Raw genomic sequence first — 16,337 nt, 5'->3', positions numbered from 1 at the left:
AATATATAGATATTAATAAGAAATAAGTAATACTTTTACAGCTGCTCTATTTCTCTAAACATATTTAAACTCAAATAATCACAGGTTTTAACATCTGCTTATCTCAGAGTAAAATAAATGGTGGGGTTTTTATAGAGAGAAAGCCAAATCTGCCATCTAGTGTTAGAAAACTGCATTTCTCTCCAAGCATCTGCAGAAAAGCAAAAAATAAAATAATAAAAATCACACAAAACAAGCACTGGCTGGCAATTAAGGCACTTTTAATGGAAACATCACCTGAGGCATTACACAGAGCAGCACCTAGAAATTCAGCATAGTCAGAAAACTCACTTTGTGTCACACTGACCACGAGCGGGTTCACCTCGAGCGGGTTCACCACGAGAGCTGTAACCCAACGTTAAACTCACCAGAAGACTGCAACGAAAATACCACTTTAAACCGTAACTCCAATGGATTAGATGATCTTAATACTTTACACCTCAGTAAAACACAAAGCCCGATTTCGCACGTTCATTTTCCCCCAGACTTTAAACTGAAGAACAGATTCTTCAGTGCTGCTTCTCTCCCACTTTGGAACACTCAGTATGTACACTGGTCAGGAGGTAGAATGGAAAGCACTTTGCTTGCCCTCATGCATCTTCCATCTTCCATCTTCTGAGCTTTTGCCTTTTTAATCCAGCCAGACACAGACTGGAAGTGAAATAACGTACCAAACACCCCACCGTTAACAATGCATTCACCAGCAAGCTGTACATGTGGTGGGTCTGATTTAACAAGGAACATAAGAAACACACAGACAAAGAAGTTACCAAAATCTCTGTCCTGGTAAAAACTTTAAAAAATGTAGAATCTGTTGTAAATATTCTCCACATTCATTTAAATTAGGAAACAAAAACAAAACAAAAACAAAAAACAGAACAAAAAAATAGCACAATCAAAGAAGGGGACAAAAAATAAACAAACAAACAAAAAAAATACAAAAAGAGGAAAATTATCCTATTTAAATCTTTACTATAAACCAATAAGGCACTTTAAACTGCAGAAGCTCCGGCTTAAAATTTGGTTCTTGATAAATTAATCTCCTGTCGAAGGTCTGCAGTATTCCTAAGGTCTGCATTTAACTGATGAGGAAACTGCAGGGAAAAAAAGGAGAGACAGAAAAACATGTAATGTTAATGTAATAAGCATTAAACAATCACAAAAAACTACAATTAAATCAATAAAAATAAATATATGAATAAATACACACAAAGCCTCACTCCTCTTGTCTTTTGCCTTCTAAAACTAATGAAAGTTATGTAAAAAAATGTATTATATAGTCTCAAACTTTGAAACAGGGCCAAACTTCAAAATTCTTTGTGTTTATGTGTTTGAAGCTCAGGTTTATAAATATATGTGAACTGAATCTGTCTATAATGTCAATGAAATTAACATTAAATGAAGATGTTATACTATATGGGGCAGTTTTGCTAGAACTTGTGTTATAATGAAACATAATAATGAGTATAAAGGGGTGTATCAAAACACTGTGATTCAAATAAATCGATTAAGTTTGATTCTGAGCTTCGAATTTAACACCACTACTGTTTAGTGCATTTAAAAAGAGTTTTAGTGAAGTTTTAGTGAAGTTGTGCTCAACTGACTGACTCCACGGTCACATTTCCTCTCAGCTATAATCTCTTTTATCATGGGGACAGTCTCTACCTGTAAGGGTATCCATGGTATTTGGCCCTGAAGATGGACAACAACCAGCTGAAGAAGAGCATCACCAGTCCAATTCCAGCAACACACATGACTGGAGCACAGAGAGACACAGAAAACATTATTAATACATTTTAAAACAAAATAAATTAAAATAAATAGATCAACTTGAGAGATTGAATCACTTTATAAAATACTGGAATATATGGATCTCACTTTGAAATAATTAGCACTGTGCACAATGATGTAACTCGTGGTATAAAGTGGCAAAGTGGCACCTTGTGGATCTGCTCGACAACCTTTGTTCCTGCCTTATTTTTCTATCTATATATATATATATATATAAAAATAAAGCAGGAACAAAGGTTGTCGAGCAGATCCACAAGGTGCCACTTTGCCACTTTATGAAGATAAATACAAATGTGTAGTACAGGAAGAGACAAAATGTAAATGAATGTTTTATATATATATATATATATATATATATATATATAACATTCATTTACATTTTGTCTCTTCCTGTACTACCCATTTGTATTTATCTTCATATTGTATTGTTTATATTCTCCCTTCAAAGGGGTAGTATAAAAAATTGAAAGAAAACTGTTTAAGAAAACTGTATAAAAAAAATAAATAAATAAATACATTTATTTACTAAATATTTACTAAATATGCTGATATGGTTAATAATGAATGGAAGTGATGGGATGACGTACTTTTCCTCTTCCCGATGTCCATGTCTGAGGTCGCGGCCTCGTGTAAAAGCACCATTCCTAAAGTAACGGCCGCGTCTGAATCAGAGGGTTAAGGAGCTGTGAACTGAACGACTGCAGAGGATGATCTACTTTATTCTTTTAACCTTAATAACTGAGGAAATAAATCTTGTGAAAAAAAGAGTGATTTCAGGTCCCTTGTCATTACAGTGGTATATTACACATAAAACACAACTAAAACTATAATCGAAATTAATTATTTTAGACCTAAAATGAATCTGACACACAATCTTTAACAATATAATGTGTGTCAGATCCTGAGAGCACATTATTTAGGGCTAAATTACTGAATTATCTTTGTCTCAAAATAGATTCTCTTTGTTGATAAATGGAAATACAGATTTGTAGAAAAATTTTCATGACTTTTCCAAAACTTTCTGGATATTTATATTTTTTCCAAAACTTACAAAGGTTAAGTGATTGCTGTTTTCTGAGTGTCCTGTGGTCTTAAATGTGAAGGATACTGAACAGGAGGACGATGTGGGTCTCCGCCACAAACTGCGCCTGACTGCTGCCGTGGATGTAGCTCTGGAAAACAAAACAAGCAAAACATAAAAACTGATGCAGAAACGTACATCTGCTTTTATCCTGAACTCACTCATTTTCATTTTTGTTCCTTTATATCTTTATATATTAGCAATATAAAGAGGGAACTAACCACTTGTCCAGTGCTGGGGTTCTTGTGAGCATACGGAGGTCCTCGAATGTGGTTCCACATCTGACCCGACGTCATGATCAGAACAAAACACTACAGAACAAATGAACAAATTCCTATCAATTAATTATCAATGATCAATTATTATCAATTATCTTGTTTAGTAAAGGTGGACTGAATTCAGGTTATTTTACATTACAGTCAATTTCTTTATGCAACAGTGCTGAATTTAACGGTGGCTTATAAGTATTTGGCTGTGGAAGCATTTTATAGTATTCTGCCAATTTTACACTGTTCTGACCAATTTAAACATAAAACAAAAACCTGAGCATGTAATATATAAACATTCAAGAAACTATATAGTCTTGTACTATATAAATATGTATATAAACATATATTTTTATTATTATTTAATTTATACATGCCCTATCAATACTTCATCCCTATTCTTAGCTATCCACTGCTCAAAAAGGGCACATTTGTTTATCACACAATGATCTATTGACACATTTCAACGCATTACTCACCAGGAGATTTAAATACCTGACTGACACACCTTATTCAGGAAAATATATTTGCTTAATGGAAATCTATTTGCGTAAAATAGAAAGGCTGCCCTTGGGGCTGCCCCGTCTCTGTTGCTCTATCTAATAAAAATTAGCTCCATATTTCATTCATTATCAAATAATTTATGAAAATTAAATATGTAAAATATATAACCATAGGTAAAACATATGTGATCTGCTTGTGTAAAAATCATTATGGTTAAATTTTCAATGTATACAGTAAAAAAAAAATCTAGTTTACTATAGTTTCCTTGTAAAGATAAACACACAGGAGTGGTCGATATGATATAACTGTCCATGATAACAATAAAAATTATAATATTTTCTAAGCAAACTATTGTATATATTAAATAAATTAAAGTATAATAGGTTTTCACTAAAAAAATAGCAATAAGTATTAAAATAAAGAGAAAGAGAAAGTACAACTTACAAAATCAGACAAAAACAGACTTAAATAAATACTTATTTTTGTTTATTATTTGTTATTTGACTGAAAACTGTAAACTGTACCAATTAATTCTAATAGAAAGCTGCAGATTACATTATACTCAATATGATGTACCATATATATATATATATATATATATATATATATATATATAAAGTATAAAATAATAGAAGAAAAAATGGTATTTGTTTTTTAAAGGCTATTGAGGTAGTAAACAAATATAGTTAATTTATGTGATATAAACTTGGATAACAATTTTAATTATTATATTATAATTTTTAAGAGGTTAAAAAATAAAAAATAAAAGATAAGCATCAGGAGGATAAAGCATTTAAGACTGGGTAACACTAGAGGTCTAAAATGCACAAGGTTTTTAATATGAAGATTAAAACTCATTTGATAAATATGGGGACAATATAATAAACATAAGAAGACTTAATTATGTTTAACTTTCCTATTGGCTATATAATTATAACTGCATCTTGGGTCACTTAGTCAAAACTGGATTAAATCTAATTAAATTAAATGAAATCATGAATTGCCATTAATTTCCATTCATATACAAATTTGTCCAAAAATACCAAAAATACTGACCAGCGCAGAAAAAGCCCAGACGTTCTTGTTGTAGAGAAACTCCAGATTATTACGCCGTAAATACGCCAAACTTCCAATAAGAGCCAGAAGCAAGCCGAGCATCAGCGGCCCTGCATAGTTAGGGGGTCTTATAACTCTGATCTGTGGGGGAGAAACAAACAGAAAGTTAATAATATTGGATTATTTTGCTTGTAACATAGATTAGCGGCCGCTTTTATTCAAAGTGACTTATAGTGACAAATAATAATATATACTTTAGCAATAGAGGAGATAGAAGTTCAAGGTAAAAAAAAAAATGGCTGAAATAATAAAAAACTTAGAGTTTTCAGACCTCAAATAATGCAAAGAAAACAAGTTCATAATAATAAAGTTTTAAGAGTTCAGAAATAATCAATATTTGGTGGAATAATCCTGGTGGTTTTTAAATCACTGTTTTTTTTTTTCATGCATCTCTGCATCATGTTCTCCTCCACCAGTCTTACACACTGCTTTTGGATAACTTTATGCTGCTTTACTCCTGGTGCAAAAATTCAAGCAGTTCAGCTTGTCTCAGTGGAAGTACCAAACCTCTGAAGTGGGCTAAGATAGTGGTGACTGTTGCATTAATTCTTACATGTACGTCAGTTCTGTCGGCGATCCAGCGGGCGAGCTGTTCAGCAGCGAAGCCTCGAACCTGCAGCTCGTACGTGTCGGCGCGCTTGGGCTTCCCTTTGGATGGGAAGTTGATGAAGGTTGGTGCTGAGTTCATGTTGAGCTGAGGAAGAGATTTCAATTATAAATTTAAGGCGTACTCATATACTTGGCTGATGTCACACATCTGAAACATTTTCCCAAAGATGAACAGACTGCTGGTTTGTATGCTAGGCGTGGGCATCTCTAGGCATTTTACAATTTGATTCGATTATGAATCGATTATGAGTCTGTGCTGCAATTATATAACTTTTTATTATCCTATACATTTCTCCTATAAATGATTTTTTTCCTCATCGCATGACGACTTGGAACCTTTAAAGTAAAGAATCTATTTAATTTGTATTTACTTTAAAGAAAAGCAAGTTACTTCAATTAATCGAAGGATTAATACAAAAATCTAGTTTAGCCACAATTTTAAACACAGCAACAAGGAAACAAGCAGAAACAAGAAGAAGAAGAAGGTGATTATAAGTTATATAAGATATAAAATAGCTTAGATGCTTTACATAGCTATTTAAGTAAAATGAAAAGTAAGACAGAGACCAAATAATAGAGATTTTTTTTTATGTTTTTCAGTGGAAGTAGACAGCCGTAGTCGTTATAAATTTACATTAAATGTAAATAAAATAATCTGAATTCGATTGCCAAAATTACATTATATTAGTGGTGTCAATCACTTAGAAATGAATAGTGTTAAAATCACACTTAATTATTCTCTAAAGAATCATGATTTAATTTTTTGTTTAAAATGATGGCATTTCTCTGCGTGTTTGGGAGAGGGGCATTTTATAATAGAGTAGTGTGGTTTAGGTTCTTTCACACTGATTTGGATTTTCAATCTCAACATGCTCACATTTCTGCAATTTTTTTAAGGAGACATTATGAACATAGCTGTCTGTAAAATGGAAAACGCCAACTACAATAACTCATAAAAAAATATATATATGTTTCAACTTATTGTTACTATAATAAATAAGACAAATTGTGATGCCGCAGTATTTCTAAGACAGTTATCATACTGTGAAAATCTCGTACTGCTGCAACCCTATACTGTACAGCACAGTTTTTCTGGCAATATAATAATGTATAATCAGTCCACTGATTGAGAGCATAGAGGAAAGCCATGCTTACCATCTGGAAAACATCAGAGCCCTCATCAAAATCCACCATAGCAAAGAAAATTCTATTGGTAAATGCGCTGGAGTATCTCCAGGAGTTTGCGAGGATCTGGTACTCTTCATCTGCTTGCCTGAACAACACAAAGCATATAAAGAGTCAAAGGTGAGACATACGGGCATCAGGTTAGAATCAGGGATTTTACCTGAAGCTGAAATTAAATCAGAGCGAGTGCTTACCTGCACACCGCGCACTGTCTCTGCGGCTGCAGCGCCGTGAACATGATGATCACAGAGTAGTTACGTGGAGGCGCTCGGACAAAACGCCGGAACTTCTCCCCGTTCAGCCGGATCACAGCTCTCTTACTGGCCCAGTCCATCATCTGACCCACCTTCTCCGAGACGAGAGTCTGGGGAGAAATTCAGCTAAATTAGGATCACAACTTCTCTATCACTTTGTTTTCAGAGATTAATCAACGATAACGGAATATTCAGCTACTAGACCTCTTATAATATCTGCCTTAAATACTTACTATTATACAATTCACAGACATATCCTCAATAATTCTCACTGGCCTCAATATTTCTCTTTGTGTATAATAACCAAGAAGAGCACATTAATGTGAATGAGCCAGAATGTTGACTTTAAAAATAGTGGTTTTATTTTTAATATTTATTTACGCTATTTGTTATGTGTCTATATATTATTATTTTATTAGTAAGCAAGCATTATTGCACATTAAAACAGTGGAATTGTTTTATTATACTATCATTACATCAGTGGAATAATAATGATAATGCCTAAAAATCACAATACTATTGTTCATCACAATTATTTCAAGGACAATATATTATTAAAAAAAAAAAAAAAAAAAACGCCACGTAACCCATGAGCTGCTGCATAACCTATTGCTCCCTTATATTTACATAATTTTATATGTCTAAATATCTTTTTTTCAATAAGCTTTATTGTACATTAAAACAATGGTAATGGTTTATTGTACTATCATTATATCAGTGCTGCATACGCTGTTGCTCCCTTAATGGAAAGGAAGCACTACTGGACCACAATTGGCCGCACCCTGGAAATCTTCATCAGTAGTTTCCGACCACAGACAGTAGATGCTCTTCGATGGAGATCATTTTATTATTTATTTATTTTGATTATTTATTAATGGACCAAGGCAGTGTGTTGACACTAAATTCATGGCTCGTATTATATAGCTAATAGATCTGATATGATTTCGGATATAATTCTTTGGGTCAATATACTGTCTTTAAAATAACTGTGATAAATGTTATTATTGTAGTTTAAGGTATTATTATTATTATTATTATTATTATTACACTGATACAATGATGGTATATTAATTTAGTGGCACTTTTAAAATGCAGTGATTCATTTTTTTTTTAAATGCACACATAAAAATTTTATGTTATATGTTAAACATTACAAATAAGTAATAATCAACAAATTAATAATAAAACCACTGTTTTTAAGTCAACATTCTCACTCATTCACATTAATGCCTTAATAAGTTAATTTTTTAACATGTCACATTAGGAGCTCCATACGACAGAGACGCAATGTAAGAATTGTCTTTATTGCTATTATTCAGGTATATGTTGTTTTAATTTCTAATTATTTAATTTCTTAAATGCATGGCTTTAAATCACATTTCTGTCCATAGTGTAGTGTCCTAGTAGAATCTTTGTAGCTGACTTTATTTGTGTGGTGAATCATTCCAGAAACAAACAAATGAATAAATAGACAAACACATGAATTAACAAGGGTTTAGAGGATGCAATAGAGGATTAAGACAGAATCATTTAATATCTGTTATGAAAACACAAACACACAGTTAAACTAAAGATAATTACAAAAATGTTAAGGCATTTAATGATACAGTTAAATGTATTTTTGCTATATATTTTTGCCCATAGTGGAGAACACACAGCCCTTGCTCTGATATGAAAATGCAGAAAACACTATCTAAATAACTAAATTAACTGACGCTGTCTTTACCTGGCTTAATTTCCTTATTGGCGGTTGGTTGATTGGTCTGTCTGTAACTGAAGCTAGTTAGGCTAACTATATACACTTTATGCCACAAGCTAAACAAGACACTCTACAGCATTTCTTTAATACAAATCTGTATTAAAAACACAGTGTTCTGCTGAAGTGAAGCTGCAGCAGCTCAGAGAAACAACTCCCTCACTTTACTTTAGCTTAGCATAGTTTCGTTTAGCTTAGCATAGCGGCGCACTCAGCCCCCGCTGCAGCTCGGCTGAGTAACTGGATTATTTTGTGTTCCTGCGGATACAATTCAGAATTAATCAGAAACTGACCTCCTTCTTCTTCTGTCCGTCAGCCGGCACTGCGGAGAGCAGCGCTGCTAAAAACACAGCCGCGCAAACTTTAACCAACATCTCTGCAGCGGAGCCGCACTGAGAGCCGAGCAGCGCAGGAAACTCTCTGGAACTTTCCTATTGGCTGAGCCGTGCTGATGCTGACGGAAGCAAAAAACATTTCAGAATAAAAGTCAAACAGCCCAATAATGAATAAAGGAAATAAAGATAAATGTTACATTTTGTCACTGTCGTACGGAGCCCCTAAGGTGACATCATGTAAAACCACAGCTTAATTATCTAATTTACACGCCCTAATTATCTTGTCCACACGCATTAGGTTATTAAAGCATGGGAACAAGTTAATTGAGTAGGTGTGGGAACAAGATGGTGGGCATTTCTTATTAAGGCGTGGGAAAATTTAATTAAGAAAAATGTGTTTTGGGGAGTAGTGCACTATAGGACCCTGTGGCGCTGCGTAAGCTTTTGTACTTAAAGGATTTTTTCCAATTACATTACTTTTACATGTATACTCTTAAGATTCAAGGTTTTTTATTTTTTATTTGTGAACAGACTACAGTCCGAAATTTCCTTTGTGATAAATAAAGTATCTATCTATCTGTCTATCTATCTATCTATCTATCTATCTATCTATCTATCTATCTATCTATCTATCTATCTATCTATCTATCTATCTAACTAGACACATTGGAATTCTTGTGCAGGGCTCTCTCAGAGTGAGAGTTTAAAAAAAAGATAAAACATTAAAAACCTATAAATAAACCAAGATGAAAAAGAAAAGTTGCTCCGTCTTTGTGTGTTGAGGAGTCTGACTGCCTGGTGGATGAAGCTGCTGCACATTCTGGGGAAGGGGGTATTATATGTTATACCTTTGTCGGCATATAGCATAAAAAATAAATATTTAATACACATTTGCAAAGTTTTTCTTTTGCCATCAATTCCACTGTTGATGGGAAAATACTAAAAAATAACATGTTCTTTGAGTGATAATACGTTTTGCTCTGCTCTGTCTCAAATTGTAACTTTATGTGCAGTTTCAGTAGTTTAGAAACCAATACTTTTACACTTTAACCCTAGTACCTATACTTTTACCTACAGAGTAATAAATGTGGATATTTTTCACACTTTTTACCACAAGCTCTTTTAGCACACTGGCTCACTGCTCCATCCTCCAGTCGGCTTCCCGGCATGCCCGTGTTTATACCGCCCCGGTGACCCGCTGCTGTGCCGCTCAACATCCGGGCGGAGCACGGTTGTGTTGGGGAAGATGGCGGCGTCGGTCCTCCCTACTGACTGGATCAAAAACTGGGAAAAATCAGGAAAAAATGATTTGTGAGTAAAAGTTTCTCAGGCTTCGGTATGAGCGAGATTTGTGGCGCGTGTCCTTCCCTGTGAGGAGTATCTGGGGACGGAGACCGGGGAACAAAGTGCAGCTACTTTAACTGCATTATCGCTTCTGCTCGGGTCTCCGGTTCACTCGCTGCCTCTCAGTCCGTTAGCTTTACCATTAGCATTAGCATTAGCTGAATAGCTAGCTGTGAGCTGCGTGTGAATGCCGTGCTGTGGCTACCGGGCAGGCTATCTTAGCTAATCTTAGCTTATCCTAGCTTAGCTACGTTTATGATCTCTATAGGTTAGCTAACAGTTAGTTAGATAACATAGTATAGCTACCCCAGATAGCTTAGCTAATGCTAACTCCTGCAGTGTTGATGAGCTGTGGTTACTATGGTTAGTTAACGTTAGTTAGTTAACGTTAGTAAGCTAAGCTAACATAGGTTAGCTGTGTGGTGTAACGTTATATAGTTTATGTATCTGCTAGCTAGCCTAACTAGCTAACGTTAATCATAGTCATAGATATAAATACTTGTCTGTTATCATAGCTACTCTAAGTGTTAGCCCGATAGCCAGCTAGCTAGCTAGACAACTTGCTTCTTTAGGTAACGGTATTGTAGCTAAAGTTATCTAGCTTTAGCTAAGCTAGATATAACCTATATGAGGACATGCGTTAGTTTAGCTAGTTTGGCGTTTTAATTATTGTTTATTATATTATAGCTGTATTGTCTACAGTGTTTGACATTCGCATAAGAATAGCTTTTTTTGCTATCTAGCTAGTTAACTAGCGAAGTCACAATGTTTACCAGTAGCCTGCCTCGCCAGCTAGCGTTAACTAATAAAACGTTGGCTAGATGTAGCCAGGTAAGTGGTTAATAAAACATACAAAATCTGAAAAAATATAGCTAGCTATTTAGTAATGCATATTAACAAAACGATTTAAACTCAGAGATTTAGCTAGTTAGCATAGCCAAGCTAGCTGATATGTAGTGTTAAGAAGATGGCAGTCTGTTCCCCGCCAACAGGTTCAGTAGTGTAGGTTACATTAGTTAGCTTATCTGGGTATAAAGGTTTTTAAAAACCTTAATTTGCCTCTGCAATAATACTTCAACAGTAATATATCTATTTTCAACAGTAATATATCTGTCTATTTTATGTATTATTATGTTCCTTTGGGGGGTGGGTTTTTTTCCCCACCCATTATACTTTTCATGTTGTGTGAACTATGATTGATTCTCACATTAGCTATTTTAAGTGTTAATCTGGAAACTAGAGCATATAATTTTATGTCCTTCCATGATATAGTTCACTCATTTAGCAGGATCTAGGGTTATATCAGTTTTATTTAGAGATGTACACACAGTTAAGCTAACTCTCTTTTTTTTTTTACTCCTCTCTCCTTTGTTTTCTTGTTTTTTTGAGTTGTTTTAGTAAACTACAGAGTGAATGAGATACACCAATCTGAACCTTAAGCTCAGTATTAAAATTCAACTTTTTTAAAGGCATGATAAAATAGCATCATATTGCACAGTCCTAGTTATGGCTAACGATTCAGTGACATTTTTGTCTGAAACTTTTATTTATGTATTTTTTTCTTAATTTAAAGATTACAATTTTTGAGTCTTTAATAAGCTTGTTGATATAAATGATTATATGGGTTTTATCTATGTTTGCATACAGATTTGTGACAGTTGGGTGATGCTCTGAAATTGTTGGTACTTTTAGGGAAATATATAATCTCTATTTGTCAAACAGTGAACGTTCACCCAGATTTGTACACAAGTATCACCTTGCAAAAATATTTTTAAAAATCACATTTAAAAAAAATCTATGTATCATTTTTATCTACTTATTTTTAGAGCATTCTTTACGTTTTGTGTATTATCTATACGTGCCTCAATTGAACACAGCAGTTTATTCTTTGAGTGACCCCCACATTTCTCGCATGAGACATGACTGTACAAAGCTATCCAGTGCATTTGCACTAAACGGGAGCGTGTGCTGAGATCTTGAATGGTTGGAAGTTCTTGAGAAGCTGCTGTAGAGACGATAGTCTTCAGATAAACAGATGCTCGCCTGCGTTGGCACTGGTTAGCAGTGCTGCACGTTCCTGTTACGCCTTATCTAAAGCTACAGAACTCTGTAAGAACTCTGAGTAGAAGCTTTCAGAATAGTTGTTCTTGTCTTATGAATGCTTTCAGCTATCATTCAAACATTCAAAAATCTTAACATTCAAAAATGTTTGTGATATTACTGCTTATGATACAGTATGGCACACCTCCTAGCGCATATGCATATATGCAATAATATCCTCACAGTAGGGCCTCAAAATCTAGTAGAAACCATTGGTAACCAGTGAGGTTACACCAGAAAATCATGATAAATACATGAACAAAAATTCCCATGATTTGGCAAAAAAAAATACAAAAAAATAAGCAGATGTCCAATATACTGTATGTAAAGCTCTGTGTGTTGTTTCGTAATGTGTTTTTTCTGTTTGTATTGGAAGCTGGGAGTGCATGCTTTCTCTAAAGTTCTGCTTTTTGTTTTTCATTCTCAGCCTACAGTTATGCCAGGACCTGGCAGGGAAACCCAGCAGTGAAGTGTTCCTTAAAGGTGAGTACAAGAATAAACGCAGAAAAATGATTGCGTTTTAAAGATGCCTTGATCACATAGTCTGCCAGCAAATTATCTCTGATTAATAAATAATACTAATGTTGCACCAGTCGATATCTGTGCCTGTACTAGCCCTTACACACAGTATCAGATTTAATGATGCAGTAGACAGCACCTATGCCCTGAACCAGGTACAGATTCACTATGCAAAGCTACATGTGTGCCACTAGATGATTTGTGACTGACACCAGCAGGGTATTCATTAAGCTTATTATATCAGATGTAAGATTATTATACTTCCATACTTGCATGTGTTACGGTATTTAAAATTTTTCATAACTGGGAAATTTTCAAATATGGTTACTCAAAAGATTCTAAAAACTGTTCTTTTCAGCTTAGTATTTGCTATAAATATATAGAAGTATAAGACCAGTGTGTTATAAGTAAAGTGAGTTATAAATGTACAAGATTGTAGTTTGTATTGGTATGATTGGTGTGAAAGTCTGGATTCAGTATCAGAAAGAACACAGGTGTGTTGGTGCATTCCTTATATTAATATTAATTAAAATTGTTAGTAAAAACAAAAAAACTAATAAAAACCTAATGTGACTTAAGCTTTCCACACTACTAAAAGGCTTTCTGATTTTTGTTTAAAGACAGCATGTAGCCGATGTTATTAGTCTGTTGTCGTAGAAGCCAGGTTAAAAATGAAACTGTTGAGTGACTTGCTTTCACAAGCACTACATGTCATACTCTGCAATATTGTTCTCACACATTTGTTTTGAATAAGATAATTGGTTTGTTTACGTTGGTTCAATGCAGAGTATAAATGTGATGCATCTGAATGACTGATTTAGGTCTAAAATGTACCTTATATATATATCTTTTTCTTGATCTTGTTGATCTAACTGATTTAAAGCAGCATTATGTGAGAATTGATGGGCATTTTTTTACAGTAGGGAGTTCTTATTTGTGTTTTGAGCCACCACTTAAGGATATGCTTTACACATGCATTTCTGGGCAATCTGGGAAACTCAGGACTTTAAGTAATGCGTATTACTTGGGTTGTGCAGTTCTTGTGCTTTTTCTTCTGCCAGTTTCACCAAAATAACTGAGAACTCAGTTTGCACACTTTAAAAACACTTTCTAAAAATAGTTCTGGTTTACATATTGCCATATTGTGATTAGATGTTCTATTTGTGGTGTTTTTTTTGTGTGGTTAATCCAGTGTCTTCTGTACCACAGATCTCCAGACGGCCTTGTACGAGCTTTGCTGGAATGTCGTCCAGGGAAGCCTCAAGGTTGATGTGGCCGCCAGCCTTCTGGCCGATGTTATGGTGAGTGTTCGGCCAGTGTGGCCCAGCTATTTGTGCCCAGTGCTGACCAGCAGACCCAAAATTGACTTACAATACTACTGATGGGGGCATAGAACTGCCCATGCAAAGAAATCACTTTTTTGACACCATTAGCAAACTCAAAGTAGCTCCACATTTCACTGGTAGAATTCTGAGGGCCTTGATTGTTTAAAACGAGAGCTTTGAAAGTGCACAAAAACACTGTTTAAACACACATTATTTTCAGCTAGTTTATTAAAACCACTAAACCACTAAAGCCCCTAAACCCATACATCACCCGGTGCCCCTCCCAAACTGCTACTCATAATTTTTTTGCTTTTTCCAAATTTGAGCTGAAGGTGGAGTCAGCTAAAATCAGGGGTCTTAGAGCCCCTTTAAACATGGGATTCGATTTCTGTTTAATTTAACATAAAATCAGGCTACACAGTTTAAAATGCGCTGTTTTAATCAGAAATGATCGCATGTTGCATCGCATTTACATCTCTATCTTGCAGCTTTAATTTAAAATTAGACTCCGTGTTTATCCAAGCTCTGTAAAACGACAGACTCCTAGAACACATTAACTGAAGTTGTTCTGTGTTTTTTGGAGAAGGCAGGCGTTTGGCCATTTTGCTTTTATTCTGCGGCTTGTTAATTTTTTAAGACGTGCATTAAATATTCACAGCATTACTGTAATCTTGCTGTATGGGGTAAGGCTCTGACTTGTCTTGGGGGAGGCAGAGCTTTCGCTATGCTGTTTGAATCGCTTGTGTTTAAAGATGCAGTAGGCTTGATATTGTCGCTGTCACGCCACTTTTCTCTTTTTTGACATAATGGGATTCTGACAGCTGTCCTTAGTATTGGGTCAAATTCTTGAACTAAAAAATAAGATCATTGGGCTTCGACTTCCATTTAAAGTTAAGAACCTTTTTCTATCTTTTGGGTGTAATTTGTGCAGATGTTTGATTGGAAAAACGTAACTTGTGTGACTTTTTATATGTAATTGTTGTCCTAAATGGTTTTATCTTAAATTAGGATGTTACATCATCTTAATATCATAGTCTGAAAACAAAAAAAGAACAGATTAGCTGTTATCAGCTCTACAGCTCTACTCTACTTGCAAAAGTATTCGCATCCCAAGCAGCACTGTTTAATCCATCATCCAAAAATGATGTAAAAAAGTATTTTACAACTGCACGTGTGAACTCCTCCACTTGTAATACGCACTTGACTTTATATTTTGCATGTTTTGCACTTATGTTCTATATGGTTTAAAAAAAAAAAGTGTTCAGAAAGTGTTTTATATTTTAAAACATTGTTAATTATATTAGAGTAGAGGAAAGTAGTTATAAATTATGTTATTGTTCAGGTCTATTTTGGTATAATAAGTGTCTTTAGTGATAAAACTCCTGCATCCGGACTACAATTGAAAAAACAGGAGGACCAGTGAGTTTTTTTTTTTTTTTCTCGGTCACATGACATCAGTAGTGTTCAGTAGCTCCTCCATTTCCACTCGCTGTTTTGTTTTTTTTTTTTTTGTACGTGGATCTCCGTGGTAACCGTTTCGCGCCAAAAGTGTAATTACGGTGTGCGGCAGTGGACAAATATCTATTTTATTAAAGGCGAGGAGACGAAACTCAGAGATGTGCGTCCGGACGGGACTAAAATTACCGGAGGAGCACGGAGTTCAGAGAAAAACAGTAGATAATTCAGCCTGTAATTTTTTCAGAGGACATCTGAGAAATAAAACACCTACATGATCGTTCTGGACGGGAATAAAATCACAGAGGATAAAAAAAAAACATAAAATAGAAAATTACCCCAGAACCCCCTGAGAAACGAATCCTGTCCGGATAGATCTAAAGTTTTTGTCAGGTTTGATTGGGCTTGGGTTCATGCAGTCACTAGATTTAGTCTATTTGTTAACTAGCACAGGTATTGCATTCATTTTAATTCAGCGATGCAGAAAATTCCTCACACTACCTGAGTAGTGAAGACGTATTCCAACTCCGACACACTGAAGGGAAGATGTGAAACGTGATGTCTTGTAGGTGTCACACTCGGTTTTGAGCGTTTCTGATCACACCCGGAGTGCGTGTTCTTGCAGTAGTTGCTGCTTTCATCTGCGGTGCGTGGAAGC

At 34.8% G+C, this 16,337-nt stretch overlaps 2 protein-coding genes across 2 annotated transcripts in view; one reads left to right on the top strand and one right to left on the bottom strand.

The window, feature by feature from the left end:
- Positions 1 to 239: 239 nt before the first annotated feature.
- magt1 (magnesium transporter 1) lies at positions 240 to 9,045 on the bottom strand. Its single transcript, XM_007228427.4, has 10 exons — positions 8,895 to 9,045; positions 6,786 to 6,955; positions 6,562 to 6,679; positions 5,351 to 5,491; positions 4,738 to 4,878; positions 3,133 to 3,222; positions 2,939 to 3,002; positions 2,418 to 2,492; positions 1,705 to 1,795; positions 240 to 1,133 (listed from the first exon to the last, which is right to left on the bottom strand). Exons 1-10 carry the CDS (start codon positions 8,973 to 8,975, stop codon positions 1,118 to 1,120), a joined length of 987 nt encoding a protein of 328 aa, XP_007228489.2. The 5' UTR covers positions 8,976 to 9,045; the 3' UTR covers positions 240 to 1,117.
- A 1,089-nt stretch (positions 9,046 to 10,134) lies between these two features.
- thoc2 (THO complex 2) overlaps positions 10,135 to 16,337 on the top strand; it is an 89,072-nt gene continuing 82,869 nt past the window's right edge. The window contains exons 1-3 of the mRNA XM_022683714.2: positions 10,135 to 10,247; positions 12,808 to 12,863; positions 14,109 to 14,200. Coding sequence (XP_022539435.2) covers positions 10,183 to 10,247; positions 12,808 to 12,863; positions 14,109 to 14,200 — 213 coding nt within the window. The 5' untranslated portion in view covers positions 10,135 to 10,182. The remainder of the gene's footprint in view (positions 10,248 to 12,807; positions 12,864 to 14,108; positions 14,201 to 16,337) is intronic.

This window comes from Astyanax mexicanus, chromosome 10 (genome assembly GCF_023375975.1).
Source record: "Astyanax mexicanus isolate ESR-SI-001 chromosome 10, AstMex3_surface, whole genome shotgun sequence".
In the NCBI taxonomy this organism is placed as follows: domain Eukaryota; kingdom Metazoa; phylum Chordata; class Actinopteri; order Characiformes; family Acestrorhamphidae; genus Astyanax; species Astyanax mexicanus.
Note: the sequence above shows the minus strand (reverse complement) of the source record. Positions and strands in the feature narration are given on the sequence as shown.